The sequence below is a fragment of the Prorops nasuta genome, unplaced genomic scaffold (assembly GCF_024137725.1).
Source record: "Prorops nasuta isolate Cenicafe-Biocafe unplaced genomic scaffold, Cenicafe_Pnas_1.2 PNAS00035, whole genome shotgun sequence".
Classification (NCBI taxonomy): Eukaryota; Metazoa; Arthropoda; class Insecta; order Hymenoptera; family Bethylidae; genus Prorops; species Prorops nasuta.
Genome location: NW_027116832.1, coordinates 1,876,315 through 1,892,307, shown reverse-complemented (window position 1 = coordinate 1,892,307; position 15,993 = coordinate 1,876,315). Strand labels below are relative to the sequence as shown.

Here is a 15,993-nt window from a genome sequence, read left to right as displayed (position 1 = left end):
CAAAATATGCTGAAAAATTATGATTTTATCTCTATTTATTCATACAATTAATTTATATAAAATTTGTACTCTCACAATGTTTCACGAATAAAGTGTAACGGGTGATTTTCAGGGAGAGGTTTTCTTCAATAAATAAGCACATTCAAATCTTTACCTAAATACCAAATTACTATATTCTATTTGATTAGTGCTTTTTATGCAGATTGAACAAAATAACTATTTACACTGGCTTCTATCGCCAGGGCCTCTCCCGACAGCCTGTGTGGGAAATATACAGTAAGCCATCTCGTCGCGGAATTAACAAAATATTTTTCGTTACGACGCTGTTACTTGGGGCTTTTCTGCTGATTCGGTTTGTTTCATTCTATTTTCTTATTATTTCTTGGGTGCCAGGCCCACGATGGGCTAGCAAATGGCCTACAATTCGGCCAAAGCACTTTTCTTTCGTTTCCCGGCTTTCCCGTGACTAACCACTCTGGGCCGCCCGAGTGCCAAGCCCTATCGTTACCCGATTTCTTTCGATTCAAACCGCACTTCTTACTTACTACGTATCTCCTCCAGATAGTGATATACATCTGGCCAGAGACCGCACCGTGAGAATAATTACATTCGCATACCTTGTCAAATCCCTTTCTCAAGTGAGTTACAAAGGACTGATGCCTCTGGATCTCCCGCTTGGTGCTTCTCAAAAGGGATTTCTATTCATTTTTCAGCTTCAATCTGGTCAGGTTCTCATCGCCTTTTCCACCTTTGCGCAACGTTCTTCTCTCAATGCCTTGACAGACAAGCCAAGCCTTGCCTAGCTCTTGCTCCTTCTAGGATCTCGCAGCAGACAACTCAGGGCCTTATTACGTGTATACTTTCGCGGAAGCGCTGCGATCGGCGCGCAAGCTCATACGTCCCGAAAACTGACGCATTAAGCGCAAAATTCGACATTTTTAACGTCTGTCAGATTCACTCGGAATCTGCCACGTTACAATCTATTTATAGAGAAAGTAATAGCAGTGATGCTTTTAATTTTAACTATATATTCTTGAGGATGAACCAAGTCGAAAAAAAGTCATGTAGATATACATGACGGCAAATTTTCCAAATTATAATGTAAACACGAGGATGACTGACTTTGTGCTTGGAGAGCTTCTTTTGTTTTCGCTTGCATTATGTAGAAGAGAAAATAATTTGTATTATTAAGTTAGTTGAAGTATTGCTGTCAATGGAAGAGGACCTATTTGTAATCTTTTATAATAATAAAGATTTCTTTAAAATAAAAATGGAATGTGAAGTGGAAGAGTTTTCTAATCCCAGATCTCCTTCGAATAATAATCCGATATACATATATATTATTACGCATCTGTAAAAGCATCGTTGCCGTTACACACCGTATATCATAAAATTTCAAATTTATCGGCATCCAATAACTCAGAATACTATAATTTCGTTAAAATATTATTTACTTTATAGTTCTATGCGAAGTAATTGCGCAAGATTATGACTTACAAACAAATAAAAGTGATATTAATAAAAATAAAACAATCAGAAAAGTCCTATAAATCCCAGTGAATCGTGAGTGTAGCAAAATTATAACATAACAATAGATATGTATATAAGTGCGCTTTCTAAGTTTCTTGGTTAGAAATAGAAACAACGATGTTTAAAAACTTTGCAATACTTTTTGTCCTTGTGGGAGTAAATGCCATCTACGATTGTAAGTAACAGACTTTATAAAATTAAAAATTTTGAATTAACTGAATTAAATTGCAAATATCTTTGTTTTGAATTTGGTTTATAAAAATATTTAAAGCAGCTAAAAGGGCATATATTAAAGAGTAATGACTTGGTTTCAAAAAAATAAATTTAACCTATTTCAAAAATTTTCTTCTTCTCTCTATTATGATAGTTTAGTTCTATTTCACAAATAATAAAGCTATATAGGTTACTTAATTAAGTAATATTATTATATGCAAAATAATTTGCACAGTACCATCACTGTAGATCTTTGTGACGATCCTTTTGATGGTAGAGAAATGACTGCCTTCCCTAAATTACTTATTATAAGCAGCGAATATATTGCTCTATAGGAAGAGATATTACACATGATGGTCAACGTACAAAAACCTTGTTTAAAAAGGGCTTTCGCAGATGTACATATGTGATTATTTTCATATCTTTCAGATCATATCATTCGTAGACTCATATTTAGAAAAGACTTAGCAGAGCCTAACGAGTTTCCTTTTATGGCCGCTATTCTGCTTAAGCACAATAGAGAACCAGAAGTAACTTGTATCCTGCTGCCAAATGAATGCGTACTTAAATATCCATCACATGATTTTCATTGTACTGGCGTCATCATTAGCCGTCAGTTTGTGCTTACCACGGCAAAATGTATTCTTTATAAAAAAGATGAATTAGACAAAATTAGAATACGTACTGGAACAAATAGTCTTTTGGATGACGAAGGTGATACTCATGAAGTAGAAAGTTATCATATTCATAATATAACTAGACGCGAATCAAATAAAACTGTGGAATATCATACAATCGGTCTTTACAAGGTATAAGTTTCAATTATTTATTAGATTAATTATCATTACTAAGCACAGTATTCTATTTCAGCTAAAAACTCCTATGAAGCTCAATGATAGGCAGAGGCCTATACGTATTTCTGCCTTACCAAAAAATTTGATAATTCGTGATCCTGGGAAAATTGATAGATGGTTTTCTGGAGATTGTAAGAATATTTTATATAGTTTCTATTTTAAATCTTTACAAATGAATTTATATTCTTTCTAGAAAAGTGTGCACTTTATAAATCTGCTTTTTATTCACTTTAAAAATTTGATAAAATAATCAAAGATAATTTGATCATTTTAAGAATCTATTAAATTTTTAGTTTGAATTTACATTATAGAGTCAAAGTGACCAATTATATATTATTTTTCAATTTAGTCATATGAGTTTTTTAAATGGTATTGAAACTATTTTCCTATTAATTTATAGTATATGTTCGACTCATGATAATAGGAATGATAAGTGATATCTTCTGTTTTATGTAAAATTTATTTGAATATAAATTTATCTTAATAGTTTTAACGAATGAATTTTAATGTTGATGACTCAAATGTTGATACAATTATCAAATCACACGAATGTAATAGGTTTTAAAAGGAGGCCTTCTCAAGCATTTTAACTCTTAGCTGCCACTGTGGGATAAATTTTACCCTAGCCGACATTTAGTTTAATTTAAGCACTTTTAGCCCAAGATATAGGGACTTTATAATTTGAAAACGTATTATGAATACGTAGCAAAAGATTAAATTATTCATTGCTAAAATGTATCGTTTGAAAGCTAAAAATATTTGTTTTTTTCAGCGTTGACCAATAAACGACATTTTTTCTTGATAATATGCATTTTACAAGTATTCTATTGCATTTTTGGCTTTTAATATTATGAAATGGAAGAGTTATAATTTTTTTACTTTAAAATTTTTAATATTTGCCTTTTTTCACTATAAACCTTTTTTTTTAATAGGTACTGCACATGCTTTATGAGTATATACCAATACTACCTGTTAAAAGAACACCTCGTGATAATTAGAAAATTTGTTTTATACTAACCCAACAGCACGCGCGTGAAATTTTTAAACATAAGAATTCGCGTGGGGTCTTTAAAGACACCTCACATGTGCTCCCGGCTTAATAAAGTCAATAGTAATTTGGCAATATCATTTTTATACGATGGGGTCGAAAATGCCCTAGTGTAATAAATATGTTATTCTAGAGAAATGTGGCAGCTAAAGGTTGAATGCATTATTTCTACCTAGTATAATTATGAACTTTGTGTTTCTTTCTGAGCAAATTCAACAAATATAAAGCAAGAACTGTTTCAAGTGTGTTCCTATGTGTCCAATTAAGTTTGCGGATACTTTTCGGACTTTATATACTACGATATTAGTTAAAATTCCCCAAAAACATGCAAATAATTTTAACATTATGTGCCACTTGACTCCTTTAGCTAGTTAAATAATTAAAAGGCTAGTTATAAGCACAATAGTAAGATGTGGAAATTGCTTTAAAATTAAATTAAATTTAAATTCCTCCTTCATATTAATCCCATAAAAATCAAGCTTCGCTTGTAAAAAAAGGACGGCAAGTACATTAATCGTATCTAGCATGATTAAAATATAGTAATATAAAATATTTTAATTAAAAAAAATAGTGAAATCCAAATGTTAGGCAAGTATAAATTTTTACCATGACGAAAATTGAAATTTGGAAAAAAGTAAATACTAATACAAAAATTACTTGCCGGGCCCGTAATATCCATGTGTAAATCACTATCTTGCTATATAAGCGTTGCTTCTCGTAAGTTAAAAATGTGGCTATTTAATACGATTGCATACCACGGGCCCGGCAAGTAATTTTTGTATTACTATTTACTTTTTTCCAAATTTCAACTTTCGCCATGGTAAAAATTTGTACTTGCCTAACATTTGGATTTCACTATTCTTTTAATTAAAATATTTTATATTACTATATTTTAATCATGTTAGATACGACTTATGTACTTGCCGTCCTTTTTTTACAAGCAAAGCTTGTTTTCTGTGAGATCTTAGAATGTTTTATAAGAATATAGGAATTAAAACTAAAAATTGTTTTAACTAATTCAATCTAACAAAACATTTTCCAATGTTCTCATCATTCCATAATGTAAAGCTCCTATTCGTGATATTTATTTATTAATCTATTAAATAAAATACAAAATAACACAATGATGAGTTCTTATCACAATTACACTTTTAGAGGCATTTAAGATAGTTTTCAATGACTGTTTGAATTATATTTTGAACATCTTATTCCCAAAATCACCTTAAAGCCTTTAGCTATCAAAAATTTGTTTCTAAAATTACCTTTAAATCCACCTTTTTCTTAGGTGTTACTTTCACTATCACCTTTGTATTATGGCTCTTTCCCTGGTAAACTAGTGACATTTATATATTCTTTTCATTAATATAAACTGTAAAATAGTATATACCAGTTAATCCAATGGAAGCCTATGTTTTTTAGGTATACTGCTTTCAGTTTCCTGAAGTTACACACGGTATGCTCTATTACATGTGAAATATTGAAATCATGAATTCCTTTCATATTTACACATCTACATGATTTTATTATAATTTTCATCAACTATGTGATTTCTAATTCCAAAATTGTATGCCCAAAATCTCTTGCAAGCACTTCACTCTCAAGGATTTTCTTATAAATTAACTTATATTTATCCATCATTTTGTTAAATGTTACTTTCAACATCAACTTTGAATTATGGCACTTTCTCCAGCATACTAGTGCCATTTATATTTTATATTCATTAATATAACCTTGGAAATACACCAATTAATGAAATGGAAGCCTCCTCTCTTCTTAGATGTACATCTTTCAGTTTCCTAAATTTATTCATTGTGTCCCATCACATGTAAATGATTGAAATCATTAATTATTATCATCTTTACACATCTATATGATTTTATTATAATATTCATTAACTGTTTGATTTATATTTCTAAAATTTTATGCCTGAAATCACCTACAAGCCCTTCACTTTCAAGAATTTGCTTTGAAATTGATCCCTTTTTTTACCTTTTTCTTAACTGTTACTCCCAATATCCACTATGAATCATGGTTCTTTTTCAAGCAAACTATACCCACAAAAAACAGATTTCGCCTGTATAAAAAGGCGGCAAGTACATAAACCATTTAGCATAAATAATATAGTAAAATTATCCAATTAAAAAAAGTAGTGAAATCCAAATATTAGGCAAGTATATTTTTTCACCTTAGCAAAAGTTAAATTTTTGAAAAAAAAGGAACAACAAAATTACTTGCCGGGCCCGTAATGTCCATGCACAGTGAGAAATAGAATCGTCTGTGGTTCGGCTAACTTCACTCTGTATTTCAACATGAAATTTGCTGTACTACGCTATAGCTGAATCTCACACACGATTCAATTTCCCACTGTGCATGGACATTACGGGCCCGGCAAGTAATTTTGTTGTTCCTTTTTTTTCAAAAATTTAACTTTTGCTAAGGTGAAAAAATATACTTGCCTAATATTTGGATTTCACTACTTTTTTTAATTGGATAATTTTACTATATTATTTATGCTAAATGGTTTATGTACTTGCCGCCTTTTTATACAGGCGAAGTCTGTTTTTTGTGGGATTTCATAACGTTTTGTAAGAGTATAATATTTAAAAAATTAAATAATTCTTTTAATTTTTCTACAGAATTTAAAGAAAATTTCCACACTTCTCGTTTTTTGAAACAGCAGAGCTTAACTAATAAAATAATATATATTAATATTGAAAAAATATCACAGTCAACGCATTGAATTTATTGATATTTGTAATGCATTCTGCATAAATGAAGTTCATAATTAATGCCCCGGCTACTTGTTTAATGTTTTCAGTTTCACTATAATAAAAGTTTGATTAAATTTTTCATAATCAATAAACATACTTTCAACATAAAAATAATTAAGTAAAATGTATGTTTTAATTAATTTACATTTTCTGTTTATCAACATTTGACTTTTACCACCATCTGACCTTGCTAGACTTCACTAGTTTCATCAACTACTTGAGTTGATACTGGGGCAAGACTAGACAAGCAATTCGCAAAGCTTTAAATAAGCTACAATCAAGCATATATTCAAAGCTGACTATGTCGTTTTGCATACCACGTTTCTTTTTAGCACCAGTTACTATCACATTTATGCTGCTAATTCTTGACAAAGGTGATATAGGAGATATATTAGCGAGTCGTCCTTATAACATTTCCTGTGCCAGAGTCCTCAATTGTTCGTTTCGCTAATTTCTATACACTGTTGAAACTGGTCGGATTTCTGGTGCTGCAAAATGGAGTGGAAACCATTAATTTTTGGACTGACTTTCAATTGAGAGTAACCGTGCATTTTTTCATCCATACCAACGACTAGTATACTGCCTTTGGCCTAGAATTCTAGCATAGGTAACAGAGGAAAACTATCAACAGTTATTAACTCAATTTTACAGAATTTCATCCAATGAATCTCATCCTTAAATTATGGCTGAGCAATGGATGACGATTATCTGAATATTGGCTTATTCTTACTTTGCCAATCTTTCAATGCTTTCATCCTTGCCTGTTTCAAATACCAGAATGCAGGAATGAAAAGCCCAATGTTTGATTCAACTCCAATAGTCAGTATGTGAGCGAACCTTCTTCCTTGGTTTTCTAATTCAATTGTACCAAATGTATTTAAGTCAAAGCACAAGTATTACTATTTGCTATAATAAACTTGCACAGTGACTGTAAAATACTAAATGATAACACTATGCGTAAGCCTGAAATCAAATTCATCATTTAACAATCTTAATCTTCAAAGAAAATAAATATTTGAAGGAACATGAAACATCTCAGTTATACTTACCAGTATTTGATTTTGCCCCATCTCCATTTTCTTTATTGCTTGTTGACCTAACTTCTGTAATATTTGGTTGTCTTCGCATCTTTTGTAAACATCTACTATCGTATAATTTGTTCAAATCCAAATACTGGTCAACTTGTATTTTACGTAAATAAAGATTTTTTGGAATGTTTCATATCTTTTAAATTAGCATTGCCATAATTTAATCTGAAATATTTGTTTATATATATATGATATAACCTATCGGATAATTACAATCAATATCAGTTTAAAGAAAACAAAAAGCAAAACATGCATTTGATTAATGATTTCAATACCTGAAAGTTTAGCATATGATTATTAAGTACCTTAACAATTTATTTCAATTAATATCCTGCTGATAATGACCGATGCACATTACTGTTGAAAGTATATTTCTCATTGGCACAGACTTGTAAATATTAATTTTATTTAATCCAGTCAGCTCTATCCTCATCAATGAATATGAAAATATTCTGTCTTAATTTATCTGCAAAAAGAAATACCACAAAGTACCACAAAGTATATACTACATCCTGTATTGTAAAATATAATATTATACTTATCTAATTCGCGAATCCTTCAGTCACTGTTAATTGAATTATTTGTGATTGTAGAGATTAACAGATGCAATATCGCAACACGATGAATAACCTCACTGCATTAAATAAAAATAACCTCACATTACAATTTACACAGTTCAATATAGTCGCCGAATTGACAGTTCACAACCATACATAGTTTGATCGTTGAGTATATTATGTTGGAAGCGTTGTGAAAATGACGTCATTTTTCTTAGCGACCAACTTCAGCCCGAGACATACACTCTGGCTGGAGAAGAAGAAGATGACGGAAAGAAATTAAATTCGTTATATATATAGCTAACAGATTATGAGATCTCTGGATTGCGTGAACCAATTTTGATGTTTATGGGCTCAAATAAAAGCTTGTTCTAATCCATTTCAAGAAAAGCTTTACTGAAATCATGACAGTGTTTCATTTACGGAAAAAAATCGATTTAAAAATTGAGACGGCCAATCTTGCTGTATAAGATACAGTAGTGCCTGGACGGCGGTATAGACACGTCTATACCTACTTTTATGTACTTGCCGTCGAGACACTACCGTGTCTCTTGATAGTGCCATTTGTATTTTCTTTCCATTAATATAAATTAGAAAATATACAAATTAATGCAATGGAAGCCTCTCTTTTGTGGATATACTGCTTTCAGTTTCGCAAAATTATTCACTGTATATTCTATTGCATGGAACATATTAAAATGATGACTTCTTTTCATGGTCTCATTTCTAGATTATCTTATCATTATATTTATTATTTAATTGACTCATTTATTTCAAAGAGTTTATTATGCCAAGAATCACCTGCAAGCTTTTCACTATTAAAAATTGGCTTCCAAATTTTTTAATTTCTCCACCTTTTCCTTAGGTTTCACTATCAATTGGCTCTTTCTAGGGTAAACTGGTATCATTTCTGACTTCTTCTATTTAATATTACAGATCAAGCCTGCACAATGACATAATAAACACGTTATTGTAATTCAACCTGAAAAAAATCTGACTAAGTTCCAAAAAGTATATTACATATCATATATTAAAATTTAATGTAATTTTTATAAAAAATTACATATGAATAATTTTTTTTTAGATAATAATAATTTCTTTCTATTCTGATTAGTAAAGCGCAGATAAATATTTGGTTTTAATACTTTTTTATATTATAATTGAATATTAAATAACGATTAGAAAATATTTATCTACTTTTCTTTAATCGTAGTAATAAGAAAGTTTTATTGTCTCCTGGAAAATTGTTTGTATATATAATAAGCAGGAACTATTATTGTCTCATGGAAAATTATTCTTATATGTGATATAACCTATCGGGCAGTTGAAATCCATATGAGTTTAAAGAAAAGAAAAAGTTAAACATGAATTTTGTTAATGATTTCCATACCTGGATGTTTAGCATATGTTTATTAAATATCTTAACAATTTCGTTTAATTAATATGCTCCTGATAATCACCGATGCACATAAATGTTAAAAGTATACTTCTCCTTGGCACAGTGTTGAAAATATATAAATATTAATCTTACTTCATCCGGTCAGCTCTATCATCAGCAATGAAATTGGCAATGGAAATGTTCTGTCTCAATTTAATCTGAGAAAGCAATTTCATAAATACCAAACAATATATGACATATTATATTGTAAAATTCATTTTTATTTAATCATAGTAAACAGAAACTTTATTATCTCCTGGAAAATTGTTAATATATATGATATAACCTATCAGACAGTTTTAATTCATATGAGTTTAAGGAAAAGAAATAGTTAAACATGAATTTTGTTAATGATTTCCATACCTAGATTTTTAGCATATGTTTATCAAATATCTTAACAATTTCTTTTAATTAATATGTTCTTAATAATCACTAATACCCATAAATGTTAAAAATATACTTCTCCTTGGCTAAGTGTTGAAAATATGTAAATATTAATCTTATTTCATCCAGTCAGCTCTACTATCTCCAGCAATGACAATAGAAATGTTCTATCTCAATTTATCTGAAAAAGAAATTTCACAAAGTACCACAAAGTATATTAACATCCAGTATTGTAAAATATAATGTTATACTTATCTAATAATTGTCGACACCTTACGTCATTATTATTCGAATTCATTTGTTATTTTGAAAATTTAACACATTCACTAACATAGCAATGATTAACCTCACTGTATTAAAATAAATAACCTCATTTTACAATTGACAGTTAACAGTAGTCGCCGGATTAATTATATCGATTACATCGATTTTATTTGATAGTTCACAACACTGGTTTTGTCGTTGAGTTTAACCGGTTGGCAACGCTGAGAAAAAATGACGTCATTTTCCTCTTAGCGGCCAACTTCAGCCTGAGACATATATTCTGGCTGGAGAAGATGATGAAGGAGAAGAATCTTAATTTTCCATATACAGGGATGTTCAGATAATTCGTATCAAGGGGTGGGGGCCCACTTGAAACGAGTCGAAGCCTAGCAGTAATGCCTATGCGCGTGATTGGCCGATATGAGAAAGTGAAAGGTTGATTGGGTAGGGAGGAGGAGAGCACGCTACGCGTGTCGTTTCTCTGTCACTCCTGTTAGTTCCCTCTCTTTCTCTCTCTCTCTCTCTGAAACGTAGCTTAGCTAGATTGGCTGGCTGCTAGAGTGAGATGCTATTAGAAATGAGCGAAAGGCAGCGATTTTACGAGATGGAGACGTATGCTACGAGAAGCCCATTCCTCCCTCCCTCTCACTCTCTCTCTCTCTCTCTCTCTCTCTCTCTCACTCTTTCTTCTCATGATGCTATTCCTTATTTCGGTGTCCAGTATGCAGTTGTGGCTATCTTTTCCTCACCACCTTGCGGTAGATAGCAAGGTGCGTTTTTTTTTTATACGCTCAGAAAACTTTTTCAATTCATTAGCAGCTATTTATTACAATAATAAATTTAATTTATTATTGTAGTAAATACCTGTTAATGAATTGAGAATTTTTTCTGAGTGTTGGTGGTTTCCCCGGTAGGCCTAATCCACCAGACATTTGTTTATTATAGTTGCTCGAAATGCCTCCCCCTGCTTTGAATACAGAGTTCGGCTCTTCGAGCAATATCGCGCGTTGCTCGGGACACCATGTCCGGCGTAAGTGTGCTGAAAGCCGCAATAATTGCTTCACGAACTTCCATTTCTGTACCCTCACGCCGATTCTCCACTAAATTCTTAATGTGACCCCACAAAAAGTAATCCAGAGGAGTCAAATCTGGTGATCGAGCTGGCCAGGTGATTGGGCCACCACGACCCATCCACCTATGCGGAAATCGCGCATCTAATGTTTGACGTACGTCCCTGTGAAAATGTGCAGGAGCCCCGTCGTGCTGAAAGATCATATCTTTTCGCACGGACAGAGGCACATCTTCGAGCAATACAGGCAATTGCTCTCTAAGGAAACGTATGTACTTTTCTCCGTCGAGCCTAGGTGGAAGGAAGAATGGTCCTATCTGTAAACATAATAAACGAAATGTCAAATTCATTTTAATTTATTTGTAAGTTTAATTAAAGATTAGTTTACCACTGTATCTCCAATGAGTCCAGCCCACACATTGATAGTCCATTTGAACTGAAAGGCCCCCACTCTCACAGCTCGCGGATTTTCTTTCGCCCAATGGATGTAATTCCGACTGTTAAAAACGCCATTAGGCGTGAAGGTGGATTCGTCCGTCCATAAGATCCGATCGGGGAAGCGACTATTTTGCCTGCACTGTGCTAGAAATCCTAAATTAAAATAGAAAAATGAAATTATGTAAAAACACAGACAAGATTTTAACTGATGCGTTAAAAGTATTTGAAGCGATGAAAAAACACATACCTACGCAAAAATTCACCCTTGGCTGACAATCTTTCAGCAACAATTGATGAACCCGCTGCAGGTGATACGGGTGATAATTGTACTGGTGCAGAATTCGGTTGATCGTCGATACGCTCACATTAAGATCAATTGACAAGTTGGAAGTACTTGTCCGCGGATTTTCTTCTATCAACCGTAAAACTTGCTGCACCAACACAGGATCTCTTTCGCGAGATCTTTTAAACTCTATCACTGACCCCGTGCGTTCAAAACGTCTTACCGCACGTAAAATGACATTGTAGTCAGGATGCCGTTTTTGTGGAAATTTCGTCCGATAAATTTCCGCGGCTTTCCGCGCGTTTCTACCGGATTGGCCATACGCGAATATCATTTCGCAGTATTCTTCCTTCGTGAAAACCATGTTGCTACCTTCGTAATTCGACAGGCAATGAAGACTTGTATTGAAAAATCAAAACATTCGTTTTATGCGGCAAAACATTAAACGATCTACTGAGACTTTGTCGGTACAATGCTAGGCGATAACGTTTTTTGCGGCGGAATATACTCCAACGTTAATATCTTCGAACTAAACCGACAAAGTCTCAGTAGATCGTTTAATGTTTTGCCGCATAAAACGAATGTTTTGATTTTTCAATACAAGTCTTCATTGCCTGTCGAATTACGAAGGTAGCAACATGGTTTTCACGAAGGAAGAATACTGCGAAATGATATTCGCGTATGGCCAATCCGGTAGAAACGCGCGGAAAGCCGCGGAAATTTATCGGACGAAATTTCCACAAAAACGGCATCCTGACTACAATGTCATTTTACGTGCGGTAAGACGTTTTGAACGCACGGGGTCAGTGATAGAGTTTAAAAGATCTCGCGAAAGAGATCCTGTGTTGGTGCAGCAAGTTTTACGGTTGATAGAAGAAAATCCGCGGACAAGTACTTCCAACTTGTCAATTGAACTTAATGTGAGCGTATCGACGATCAACCGAATTCTGCACCAGTACAATTATCACCCGTATCACCTGCAGCGGGTTCATCAATTGTTGCTGAAAGATTGTCAGCCAAGGGTGAATTTTTGCGTAGGTATGTGTTTTTTCATCGCTTCAAATACTTTTAACGCATCAGTTAAAATCTTGTCTGTGTTTTTACATAATTTCATTTTTCTATTTTAATTTAGGATTTCTAGCACAGTGCAGGCAAAATAGTCGCTTCCCCGATCGGATCTTATGGACGGACGAATCCACCTTCACGCCTAATGGCGTTTTTAACAGTCGGAATTACATCCATTGGGCGAAAGAAAATCCGCGAGCTGTGAGAGTGGGGGCCTTTCAGTTCAAATGGACTATCAATGTGTGGGCTGGACTCATTGGAGATACAGTGGTAAACTAATCTTTAATTAAACTTACAAATAAATTAAAATGAATTTGACATTTCGTTTATTATGTTTACAGATAGGACCATTCTTCCTTCCACCTAGGCTCGACGGAGAAAAGTACATACGTTTCCTTAGAGAGCAATTGCCTGTATTGCTCGAAGATGTGCCTCTGTCCGTGCGAAAAGATATGATCTTTCAGCACGACGGAGCTCCTGCACATTTTCACAGGGACGTACGTCAAACATTAGATGCGCGATTTCCGCATAGGTGGATGGGTCGTGGTGGCCCAATCACCTGGCCAGCTCGATCACCAGATTTGACTCCTCTGGATTACTTTTTGTGGGGTCACATTAAGAATTTAGTGGAGAATCGGCGTGAGGGTACAGAAATGGAAGTTCGTGAAGCAATTATTGCGGCTTTCAGCACACTTACGCCGGACATGGTGTCCCGAGCAACGCGCGATATTGCTCGAAGAGCCGAACTCTGTATTCAAAGCAGGGGGAGGCATTTCGAGCAACTATAATAAACAAATGTCTGGTGGATTAGGCCTACCGGGGAAACCACCAACACTCAGAAAAAATTCTCAATTCATTAACAGGTATTTACTACAATAATAAATTAAATTTATTATTGTAATAAATAGCTGCTAATGAATTGAAAAAGTTTTCTGAGCGTATAAAAAAAAAACGCACCTTGCTATCTACCGCAAGGTGGTGAGGAAAAGATAGCCACAACTGCATACTGGACACCGAAATAAGGAATAGCATCATGAGAAGAAAGAGTGAGAGAGTGAGAGAGAGAGAGAGAGAGAGAGAGAGAGAGAGAGTGAGAGGGAGGGAGGAATGGGCTTCTCGTAGCATACGTCTCCATCTCGTAAAATCGCTGCCTTTCGCTCATTTCTAATAGCATCTCACTCTAGCAGCCAGCCAATCTAGCTAAGCTACGTTTCAGAGAGAGAGAGAGAAAGAGAGGGAACTAACAGGAGTGACAGAGAAACGACACGCGTAGCGTGCTCTCCTCCTCCCTACCCAATCAACCTTTCACTTTCTCATATCGGCCAATCACGCGCATAGGCATTACTGCTAGGCTTCGACTCGTTTCAAGTGGGCCACCACCCCTTGATACGAATTATCTGAACATCCCTGTAGATACGTCTATACCTACTTTTATGTACTTGCCGTCGAGACACTACCGCGTCTCTTGATAATAACATGTTTTCCCACATTTTCTAATTGGAATGAAATTGGAGATTTCAGGCAGGGACAAACATTTCTTTGATTATACTACATTTTTCATATGGTGTCACAAATTTAAATGATGAATTAATACCTTATTTTGACTAATAGTGGTAAATTGAAACACATAGTTTATAACTATATTAAACCTGGTTCATGCTGTTACAACTGTTAAGAAGAAATTTACATAATTAGCATATAAGCAAATAATTAATTTACAGGGTATGGAACAGTTGTTGGATGGGGATTTGATAACCGCCAAGGAAATACATTAAGTGAAGATTTGAGACTACCAATGGAATATATCCCTGCGCTCCTAAAAGCGCAAAACACAGTAATGATTGAAAGGGTTCCTCGCTGTAAAAGATATATGAAAAAGAATGATATACCTTATAATGGTCATGAAATCTGTGTTTACTATAATGAGCCTCTGGTAAGTATTATACAAAAACTAACATTATTTGCATATAACTAGAATCTGTATAATTACATCTATCATAATATTATTAATATTGTAGGGTAATGATGGTGCTGTCTTACTTTACGAAAATAAATTCATTGGTGTAGCTATCCATTACGATTTTTTCTTTCGAAGCGTCGAGGATGATAGTTTGATACCCGGAGGTATCTTCGTTTATGTCGAAAGTGTAAAAGATTTCATATATAGTACAGCAACAGATTATTATGAACCATATAAGTAAATAATATAAATAACAACTGATAGTGTAATCTGAATATAGGAATAACGGGATAATATTGTTTGACTAAAATTGTTCATTTAAGGCCTTAATAACGTCGTACTTCAAATTAATCTGAATCTTTGATCACTGAACAATTAACCCGGAACAGTCTTTTGTGATAACTAAAGTTGGCTTAGTTTCGTATCCGGAAAATGTTTATATCGACTTTGTGGGCACTAAAAATTATACAAAAATTTGCCTTATTCTGTGATTCATCCTAAAGAAAGGTTTGACTCTGAATGACTATAAATTGATTTTTTATCTGTTTTCTTAACAATTACATACAAGAGAAAAAATGATGATGAGATCTAGAAGATCCATGTTTGCCGGATTACAGTTATATACTTGATGTACTGATTATGAGAATGTGGTGTGAGAAAATGTGCTTAATTAATATTCCCTTTGAAATTGACACAAAATAATTTTAAAAATTATGATTTTATCTCTATATATTCCTGTAATTAATTCATATAAAATTTGTAACTCTTGCGCAATATTTTACAAATAAAGATTTTAAAAAATTCTATCGAATATTTATTTCTGCTTTCATTTTGTTGATTTCTCTATAGGTTATGATCAGGTAGGTTGTCTAAACAAATTTACGACCACCGAGAATGATTCCAATGGATTTTGCATCAGTAGTTCAAAAAGAGCATGATTTTTCAGGTGTGAGTGAGATATTTGGGCACAACGGCCCAAGAAGGGAGTTTCGAATTTCCTTTAAATCACAGTCTAATAACAGGGATTTGGC

The 15,993-nt window shown here is 33.4% G+C and overlaps 1 protein-coding gene across 1 annotated transcript; it reads left to right on the top strand.

Moving 5' to 3' along the window:
- The first annotated feature begins 1,599 nt into the window (after positions 1-1,599).
- Positions 1,600-15,766, top strand: LOC136783753 (clotting factor G beta subunit-like). Its single transcript, XM_066744023.1, has 5 exons — positions 1,600-1,705; positions 2,173-2,552; positions 2,614-2,728; positions 14,724-14,935; positions 15,021-15,766. Exons 1-5 carry the CDS (start codon positions 1,648-1,650, stop codon positions 15,201-15,203), a joined length of 948 nt encoding a protein of 315 aa, XP_066600120.1. The 5' UTR covers positions 1,600-1,647; the 3' UTR covers positions 15,204-15,766.
- The last annotated feature ends 227 nt before the right edge of the window (positions 15,767-15,993 follow it).

What these genes read in the sequence shown, in the direction of transcription:
- LOC136783753 (XM_066744023.1), top strand. Translation starts at nt 1,648, where the DNA reads ATGTTTAAAAACTTTGCAATACTTTTTGTCCTTGTGGGAGTAAATGCC. An exon ending in ATACAATCGGTCTTTACAAG is followed by an intron (nt 2,553 to 2,613) that starts GTATAAGTTTCA and finishes ATTCTATTTCAG; the next exon opens with CTAAAAACTCCTATGAAGCT. An exon ending in TAGATGGTTTTCTGGAGATT is followed by an intron (nt 2,729 to 14,723) that starts GTAAGAATATTT and finishes ATTAATTTACAG; the next exon opens with GGTATGGAACAGTTGTTGGA.